The 9,793-nt window shown below is 55.1% G+C and overlaps 1 protein-coding gene across 1 annotated transcript; it reads right to left on the bottom strand.

Annotated features, from left to right (window-relative positions):
* Positions 1-3,743: 3,743 nt before the first annotated feature.
* NXPH3 (neurexophilin 3) lies at positions 3,744-5,802 on the bottom strand. Its single transcript, XM_076356728.1, is given in 3 exon segments — positions 3,744-4,206; positions 4,208-4,477; positions 5,746-5,802. Coding segments are annotated over 3 exon segments (789 nt in total). The 3' UTR covers position 3,744.
* Between the last annotated feature and the right edge of the window lie 3,991 nt (positions 5,803-9,793).

Genomic DNA, 9,793 nt, shown 5'->3' with positions numbered 1-9,793 from the left:
GGAGGCTTTTCACGAGCAAACTTCCTTCTTGTTCGAGATCTTGGCATCTGGCTGGAACCTGCTGCAAATGTTTCTGTCTGGACAAAACCTGACTGACCCCGAGTTGAGGAAAATTGATGCCTTGAAGCTGTCGTAGGGGTGAGAAAGGTCCGGTTGTGCCATCCTTGCGTTAAATCGTACCTTCCTGTGAGATTTGTCCTTTCTGAAATCCTGGAGTAATGCATTAGCACATTTTGGAGGTGATAGCTGGCCAAGAGGAGCCTCATTTGAATCTGAGGCCACTGCTGGGTTTTTTGGATATGGTAAATAGGAAACGATAGAACGACAGAGTCTGATTGACTGGAAGATTACAAAGGGAGAAGAGGTCCCGGTAACCTACAGAGAGATGGATTTAGGTTTATTTGAGGTTGATTACACCAAATTATTTTTTACTATATAGGGCAAAATTAACGAAGGAGCACTTGGACTGCGCAGAGTTGAGAAAATTCTCTTAATGGGAGAATTACTCAAATACTAAACAGCATTTTAAGGAAGATGGTGGAACTCTCATCACTTCAGTCCTTAAAACCAGAGGAGGCAGAAGCGATGGGATCCACCGCCCCGGATGGAGAGCGGTGTCAGGTCGGGGGAGATGCTGGGGTGGCTGTATTCCTGCAGCAGATCCATCGGCTCCTGATTTTTTTTCTGGTTCATCTAATCCTGGTGCTGGGGAACCCGGCTCGACTGGTCCCCACCAGCCGTAATGAGTGCAGTTACTGGCTGGGGGCTGCCGATTGACTTTGGTGGGAGGGTGGAGAAGGCGGTTCTGGGAAGCCGGTTTCTAAATGGGCAGAAGCACAGGTTAGCTCGGCTGGGAGACTCATGAAATTTAAATTAGGAGGATTTTGTGGGGAAGAGGAAAAAGTATTAACAAACTAAAGAGAGCTAATTACTGGAGATGGAGAACATTCACTGTGTAGCTGTAGCTGACAGCAGTAAATAGTTCCCATCAGGGCTTTTCCTGCTTCGGAGACAAAGAGATTGGCCGTCCACTGAGTTATCGAAGATGATAAGGGGCTGCATTTTATAAATGGAGATAGGCTCTAATTGCAGAAATGCCTGCGAATACTTCTGTGGCACTTTGCTGAACCCTGGTGTCATGGAGGATTTTTGAAGTCTGCTTTCCACAGTCATTACACACTGCTTCATTTGTAATGAAGTTTGCAACTCGTGGAACTTCATTTGGATAAATTTTAGCTTCCCCCACCCCCAAATCTATTTTATGTCCATCTACTAATGGGGAAAGAAATTAAACCTTGGTTCCTTGTGTAATACTGCAGCAGAGGCAGTCGCAGGGATTTAACTCCTCCGCTTGAGAAGCAGAAACAACTCTGTGGCCGACCTCCACCGTGCAACACAGCTTGAGCAACACCCCACAAGGCAAATAATCATAAGCTATAAGCGAATGCATTCAAGTACACCTTGACTTAGGCTCTAACGAGGGAAATTTTACCGAATGAGTTGGTGCAAAGGCTCTCCCTTGCATCTCATTGTAGCAGGGGGTGAGTGGGGGGTTAAGGGTGGGCGGATTTAGGGCCTGGGGATTTTTTTTTCCTCTTGTTATTGTTTGCCCTCCAGCTCAGCGAAATCCTTCTTTTCTGAGCGCGGGTTGTGACTCCGCTAGCAGGAATCCTCTTCTCCCAAGCCCGAATAATGGCCCGTCCTGGTCTCCTAGTAACTGCGGCTGCCACATCACTTTTGACAATGGTGCATCCTTTGTAGCCGGGTTCTCTGCTCCCGCTGTCTGCTCTGTTTCTTCAAATAGCAATTGTCTGAAATTTCTCCAAATGAGCAACTTTCGTGTGTGGTGGTTTTGTTTGGTTTGTCTGTGCTGGCAGAAAGGGGTTTAACGTGTCTTTTTGTGTTTCTTCCTTAAAGCAAGCGTGAACCCTTGGGGAACATACTTTTGTGAGATAGCTCACAGCAGGGTGTGTGTCCCCGTCCCCCCCCCCCATCAAATATTGCTCGTGTTATTTTCTGAAACCATCCTTTCAAAGCATTTTAAACTTTCTGTTCTCGGAGTAAAAGTCTTCCCATTGATTATTGCACTAAAAGGCTTTCTTTGCTCGATGTGTTTTGGAACTGGCCTCTATCTAGATGTAAAAGTGCATATAATGAAACTTCGCCAGCAGCCAGCAAACCTCTCTCCAAGCTGTGGAGAAAGAATCTGACTTGTGAAGGCTGAAGCATAAAACCTGCTCTCGTGGTACTACCTGCCTCGTAACTCCGCTGGGGTTTTGTTGGCGCAAGGGGATTTTTGGAGCTGCCCTGGTGCTCTGGATATGGGGAGTTTCGGGGCAAAATGAAGGGCTGGGAGGGGAAGATGCTTTTTGGTCTTCTCTGTGTGGGGAATGTGTCCACGTAAGTGGGAGCCTGAAGTTTGGATGTATGGGGAAAGGGGGGAGGTTGGGAATACCCATCAGTGGTGCAGAATGAGCCCATGCCCGAGCAATAGCAACCAAGCGTCCGCGTGAAAGTCCCAAGTCCCGGCAGACCCCAAAGCTGGACCCAACGCCCGGTTACTAGAAGGGGCAAGTTCGGATGCATCTGAACGGAGCCGAATTTGGGCACGGGGCAAGGCGATGCCCTGTGCCTCGTTCACAACCCCACCGATTTATTTTCCTTCTCCCTCAAGGAGACTGAGATTGCTCTCAGTAAAAACACTTGACCTGCCTCGGTGCCACTGTGAAAACTTTATTGTCTCTCTCAAGGACGGCGTTGTTGTGTTTGGTTTTTTTTTTTTCCCCTTCAAAGTAAATTAAATGCTACAGTCAGAGCTCCACTTCACACACACGTACGCACGCGGGCGCGCACCTTTGCACCGAGGAACGGCAGCGCTTGGAGCTGAATGTGGCTGGGCGAGGGTGGGAGTGGGCACTGGGGAGCCGGCAGCGATACGAAACATGGATGAGATGAAGGGGAAACGCATGAATCACAGCGTGTCAGGGGAAACACATGAATCATATATTGTGTCAGCAGATTGGACAGATTCCACCAGGATTTCTCTACCTGAGGATCCACAGTTTCAAGTCCCTGAAACCCCCCCTGTGCCGTGGTGCCCGGTGTGAACCGTGGTGGGGTGGCAGCCCGGGAAGGTCCCTCCCTGCCCTCCCCACCCGTCCCAGCTCCCCGTTACCATCCTGGCAGCCCTTTGCATCCTGACATGGGAAAACTCGGCTCCAGCTCCCGCCGCTGCAGAACTCGGACGTGGAGGAGATGATGTGGCTGCCCATGGACATCTTGCAGTCATGGAGGGCATCAGGTGCCTTTCTCCCCCCTGAGGTCTTCCCCTGGCTCCAGGCTGTGTAAGCCTGCTTCTGGAGCCCTCTTTGCCTGGTCACCAGCCTTTTAGGACCATGTGGCCTAAATCCAGGCAAAGCCATTATTGCAATGAGAAACCCAAGTCCTGATTGTGGCTTTATGTCCTATTTTCTGTATCCTAGATTCAGACCCTGCCTTCGCGTACCAGTCTCTAAAGACCACGGATCCAGGCCAGGTTTAGCGATGCTGGTACCCCACAGCCTAAAATTCCTCCTCTTGACATTGGACCTTTTGGGGAAAATGGAAAATCCTCCTCTTTCTTCTTTGCTTCTGGTTTCTAGGGACCGCCGCACTCCCACCCCCGCTTACAAAACCGTCCCCGTCCCTCCCCCCGCCCCCCAGCACCCGCTCGTCACCGGGGCATCCCGCGATGGGCAGAGTGCGTCATCCCGAGGGGTAGTAGGGTACGTCGCTGTGATAGTTGTAGTCGGGACACACTTTCTGCACCAGCCTGTAGTCTATGCTGTAGAAGGTGATGTAGATGCAAATGACTTTGAAGGGCTTCGAGCAGACCCAGGAGACGTGACTTTGGGTGTGCTCGTGGTAGCAGGTCTTAGATGGGTCGTAAGTGCAGAGCGTGGTCTTCTTGGCACGATCCACTTTCTCGTACTCCACGCGGCAGTTGAAGATTTTGGATTCTTTGGCCTCGATGAAGATCTGTTGCTCCAGGTCAAACTCCACTGCCTTGGTGGGGGGGACAAGGCTGACGGAGATGTTCCCTTGCCCGGTAGAGTTGTGTCGGAAGAAGACGTTGACTGTGCCGTTGCCGTGATCAACCACCTTTCCGGTAATCAAGAGGTTCAACTTCACTGTCTTGATATTGGAATAGAAATCTCCCCAGCCAAAAAATCTTTTTAAGCTTGCCTGAGGCTGGCCCCAAGTCCCTTTGTCCTCTGGGGTGTGGAGCGTGGTCCCGCTCGGACAGGTTGTCCTGGATATCCCATAACTCCTGTGAGCTGCTCACCAGCTCCAGAAGGGTCATGTTCTGCAGTAAGGTTGGAGTTAACAGGGACTTTGGAGAGAGCAGCCCTCTCATCTTCTGCACTTGAGCTCTCTCCTGGGTCTTGGGTTCACGTTGCTCTGCACCTTTCCCTGGTTCTTCTTGGCCACAGATCACCTGAACATAGTGTTGGTAGAGAGTGAGAGATGGGTGATGGGTGCCTGCCCCCCGGCCCAGTCTCCAGAGTCTCCCTACTTCTCCAGACATGACCCAGCCATCCTCTTTCCCATCCTTGCTTTCCTTATTTCCCTTTTCTCTTGCCTTTCCTCTCTACTTCTCTCTGTAGTCCGTATTTCCCTTCTGGTAGCAATTTTTCCCTGCTCTCCTTCTCCTCTCACGGTTGCCCGGGGAATGGGTGAGAGGAGCTGGGACGGGTGCATTTTGCTCACTGATGGTGCAGCCTGGCAGCGGCACCTCTCTCAGGCAGAGCACTTGCACCCGGGGGATCTCTGCAGATACTGGGGAGAGGGTGCTGGGGGGGGTGGGGGGGGTGGAATCCACACCTGCAACGAGGGTGCCGGCTCCGTGGCCTTCGCACCAGTCTCGCTGCTGACAGCACGTCTCATGGACCCCTCTTCTGACCTCCAAGCTGTGCCGTGGCCCGTGGAGAGACGGAGCTGGGAGCAGCGGAGCGGGGCAGCACGAGGGACAGCAAAGCGCAGAGGTGAGTTCTCACCCCGGGGAGATGCCCTTCGCGTCTAACAGCCATGCACGGGGCTCCTCTGCAAACTCTCCTCCTGCCGGCATGGGGGCTCTGCCTGCCACCAGCCATGGACCCCAAAATAAGCGCAGACGGGTCTGGGGAGCTGCCGGGGTGGGGGCTGCCTTGCTGCCAGGCTGTGGGCACCCAGCGGGCTGGGAGGGTGCCCGGGCAGGAGGCAGATGCTGCAACCTCATCGCCCTCGGTGGTGGGCTGCCGAGCAAAAGCCCGCCGTGATCCCAGGGGGTGCGAAGGGCTTACCTGGCAGCGAAGGCAGCGGGGAAGCCGAGGTCCTGGGTCGGCCTGCCGGGCTGTGCTGGAGCTCTGCCCCAGCCCGGGGGCCGGGGGTGCGGGCGAGCTGCCCCCAGCAGCTGTACCAGGACTGGTCTGCTGGGGGGGGGGGGGGGGGGCTGCAGATTTTTAGGGTGATCAGGAGGTACCTTTATCACCAGCCCTGCCTGCGAGCCCACCCTGCCCGCTGCCCACCCGCTACCTGCTGCAAAATAACAGAAGTTTTGGGACGCTTGTTTTTTCAGGGGATGGGGGGGGGGGGAAGGGATGGACAAATTGATTTGGTAAATGTTCCTAGCTGTCAACCCCCCCTGTCCCTTTGGCAGCCCGACCCCCGCGTCCCCTGCAGCCCCCCCCCCCCCCCCCCCCCCCCCCCCCCATTCCCAGCGCTCACCAGCAGAGAGATGCTCCCCTGGATGAGGAGGACGATGCAGCTCCGGGGGAGATGCATTTTCCAGCCGGTGCCGCCCGCCTTCGCCGTATCTCAAATTTAGAGAGGGTTTGGGTGGGTTGGTTTGTTTTTTTCTTTTCTTTCCCTCTCTTCTTTTTAAGCGAGGGACGTCAGCGAGGGGAAAGGGGGGGTCCCCCTTTATAAGCCGGTTCCTAGGGCCCCCCCCCGGCCCATGGTGGCTCCGGCTGCTCCCACCCCGCTGTGCCGGACCGGGCGGCGGGAGGCGGCTTCACCTGCTGCCGCCGCCGCTCCTGCCCTCTGCCTGCCCCTCTGCCTGCCCCTCTGCCTGCCCCTCTGCCTGCTCCTCGCTGCCTTGTTGGAGACTCAATGAAACTCCGCTCCATCCCCTCCTCGCTCCCTCCCCTGCCAGGTGCTGGGAGCAGAGCGGCACCTCCGAGCGTAACCCTTTGTTGCCTGCAACCCAGGCAAACCAGCCCCCGGGGAGGGGTGGGGGGGGGTGGGGGGGTCTCCCAGGGGCTGATGGGGGGCTCAGGGGGTTCTGGCAGGGCGTGTGGGTGCACTGAAGGAGAGGGCTGGGGAGCCGTCGTGCAAAGGAGTCCCCATCGGTCCCCAGAGAGGAGCATCCCAGGCTGGTGGTGGAGAACTGGCACGAAGGGAGCGAACCGGGGTGGGGGGGACGGTTGGAGGGACCCACCGGGGTCACTCCTCTGTCCTTATAAACTGCTTTATCTCGTGCCAGGGGAACAGGCAGGACCGTGGCATTACCCTCCGCCCCGGGGCTCAGCTCTTCCCCATCCCGTTCCCTCCAGTCCGGCCATCAGGAAAAGGCTTCTCCTACCAGTCCTCCCTGGGAGGCTGCAGGACCCCGCTGCGGGTATGGCGAAGGGAGGCAGCCGCTTGCGCGTACGGGGCAGAGCGGCTGTGCCCTTTGGGAGGTGATGGACGAGGCGAGGGGAGACTCTTTGGGCCTGGGTTTATTGGGGAGGTTTAATTTTTGTTCCTCTAATACTGGCTGCTGCAGTGATGCTTCCTCCCTCATCATGTAGTCATGTGGCTGTGCAGTCTTCTTTCCCTCCCCACCCTTAAAATTCTCTTTAAAAATAAAGAGAATTGTAATATTACAAGGGTCTTTTGATTCTGGGGTCTATGTGTGGCCCCCTCTACCTGCTCAAAACGGATGCGGAGCATTTCCCTCCTCCCTGGAGGGTCCAGCATCTCCTTTGCAAGAGGCACAGGCCGGGTTATTGTGAATTTATTTGTGATTTTGTGTTTATGGACATGCGTGTGTAAGTCTGGGCAATAACGTTCTCCCCTTCCCTCTGCATGGCAGGGGCGGGAGGTGGCGAATCATAGCCGTGCCGGGGCACTGCTCCTCTTCGACTTGGGAAATCACAAAAGGAACAAGGAAATGCAGATCCTGTTCCCCCAAGCCAGGCGGTTTGATTTCTGTATTATCCCAGAAGTAAAGGGATGGCAGGCAGCATTGCGCTTGGAAAGGAAACAGAAGCCACTGGTTTGCTGTTACAGAAAGACAGATTTGCTCGTTGTGGGTTTTGTTCCACTGAAGGCAGCAGTTGTCCTTTTCCCATCTTTCAGCAGGAGAAGTTGCAGTACCGAGAAGTAACTTGCCAAGGACAGGACTAGAATTAAACCCGGTATTTTCTCAACCCCTAGGCGACGATTCCTCTTCTTTACATCACTTTACCTTCCCCTCTGTATCCTTTTTGTATTCCCCCTCTTTCCTGAGCCGCTTTGGAAAGCCAGATCTCACAGCGATGCTAAAGATGAACAAACTACGGGGGGAAGAGCACGTCGTGAAATGCAGGATGCTCTCGCTGAATGCCCTGCTAGCACTCCCATCTGCACAGCAAACTGGTCCAGCTTTCGACTGCGATTGCGGCGCTGGGATCTGGACAGGGAGGTTTCTCTCGCAGTTTTGGGGAGGGGAGGAAGGTGGGTGACAAATCTGTGCGGTGGCTGCTGCCCGCTGCCTGCATCTAAGGTGCCTGCCTGCAGCGCTGCCTGTCGCCGCCTGGGTTTGTTGGAAATCTGAAGCGGGTTGGAAATACCATCTCGGGCAGATGCCATGGGAGTTACCTGGGGGTTCAGTCGCTTTTTACTCGCTATTGAGCAACCTGCTCGGTGTCGATGGCACTTGCTCCCCTGGAGCAGTGGCATTTTGGGGCAGGGGAAGACAAGACACCTCTTTAATGCCAACGGAGGGTGAGGAGCCTGGTGAGCCCGGTTCCCCTGGCCGACCTGCGCCAAAGGGAGCAAAGGAGTGACGAATCCCTCAAAAAAAGCCTCCTGATAGCCAGGGCTATTAAGCTCCAGAATATTCATCCAAGAGTGGTGCCGGCAGGACCCTGGGGCCCCCTAAAACCAGGAGGAACACAGCGTTGGAAGATATACAGTGGCACTAATTCTGTCCTGGCCCCAGCGGCGTGCTGGATACCTTTAATAGGCTGCACGTCTCTAACTACCGTGATTTCGATAAAAGATCTTCATAAAACTTCCAAATGCCTGTGCCGTCACCTGCTTTTCAATCACTCCATGCACTGCATCTCCTGCACAGCCTTCCCGGAGTTGTCTGTGCCGCGTGGGCTGGGGTCCATGCCACCCCCCCACCGTGCTGGATGCGTCCCACCTATTCCCATGCTGGTTCTGGGTAGTGAAATGCTTTTGGGGAGCAGCTCTGCAGCTCCGATTTGGCTCCTTGCAACTCAGCAAGGCTGAGCTGAGGTCAGCACGGCTCGGGATGAGAGGGAAGAACAAGGGATAAAAATGATTTAATGTGACGTTCTGGGTTTCCTGGCGTTTGGAGGGAGCTGGGGAATGGAGTGGCATAAAGAAGGACTGATTTAGGAGCTGCTCTAGCTTGTCTTGTGCTGCGAAGGCTCCCTCCGGAGCTATTTAAATAGCCCGTGCGTGGTGAGCATGGGGCTGGCGCTTCCACCTTCCCGGGGCGGCGGTGGGGATGTGTCCCACAGTCCAGCCCGAGGATGTGTCCCAGCCCGCGTGGCCCATCTGAGGGGCCCATTCAGTAAAAGTGGGCTCCTACACCTCCTGTGCAGAAACGGGGCCTCGACGGTGGAAATAAAACGATCCAGGCAAGTCCTGGGCCAGCATTGAGGGACAGGTTTCCTTCTAAACACTTGCAAATATGTTCCCGGTGCTGTAAAATTGGATGGGATTGGGGTGGGAGGAGGTAATGGAAAGGCTGGGTGATGCTTTCAGTACATCTAAAGAAAAATCTTGTCCCTGCTGCTTTTTCCCCAGGAGGGTCCCAGGCTGGGACGATGGCGGGGTTGGAAGGGGTGTCCTAGCCTCTCCCCGGGCGGCCGATGAGGATGGGGCGAGTTGGTGCTGAGGTTTTGGCTCTGGCTTTGCTCGGTCTGGCTGCTCTGAAGCTGCAGCTCCAGCTGGTGGGTGCCGAAGTGGGCTTGGCAAGTTTATTCTGCTGGGTTTTGCAATAATGGAAGATCCAGTGACCAAAATTGCTCCTTCCTCGTTGTCCTGCATGGGCTTCTCCCAGCGGGCGAGACGTGCTCCTGGGGTGCAATTACAGGGGGGGTGATGGGGCTCTTCCAGCTGCATTTCTTTGTGCAGCACCCAGCACGACGGTCCGGCCACCCCAGCTGGGGCTCCAGGGGCTGCTGTAAAAATATACTCTCAGATTGTGCAGATTTCCACAATCAAACATTACCCACGTGTTTCTAGTGCTTTGGGAAACCTTTTTTCCCAGGTCCAGGGGATCCAGCTCTCTGGGAGGGATGTTCTCGCCATCGCAGCGAGCAGGGGCCGATTTTGGGGGAGACGGAGGACGCAGCCTCTCGCGCCTCGCCCGATGCCGAGGCACATCCCGCCTGGGGGAAGCAACCCGGGCTATAGGGGAGCAGCTGAGATATTTTCCCAGGTGTGACTTATCTGCAAGCTGAATTGAAGGAAGCCTTGGCGGTGCTGCCAGGCCCTTTCTCCCCTGTGCTGCTCAGCCCAGCTCCACGGTTCCTTTCCTGGGTTTCTATTGCCC

Source organism: Aptenodytes patagonicus, chromosome 20 (assembly GCF_965638725.1).
Source record: "Aptenodytes patagonicus chromosome 20, bAptPat1.pri.cur, whole genome shotgun sequence".
Classification (NCBI taxonomy): domain Eukaryota; kingdom Metazoa; phylum Chordata; class Aves; order Sphenisciformes; family Spheniscidae; genus Aptenodytes; species Aptenodytes patagonicus.
Note: the sequence above shows the minus strand (reverse complement) of the source record. Positions and strands in the feature narration are given on the sequence as shown.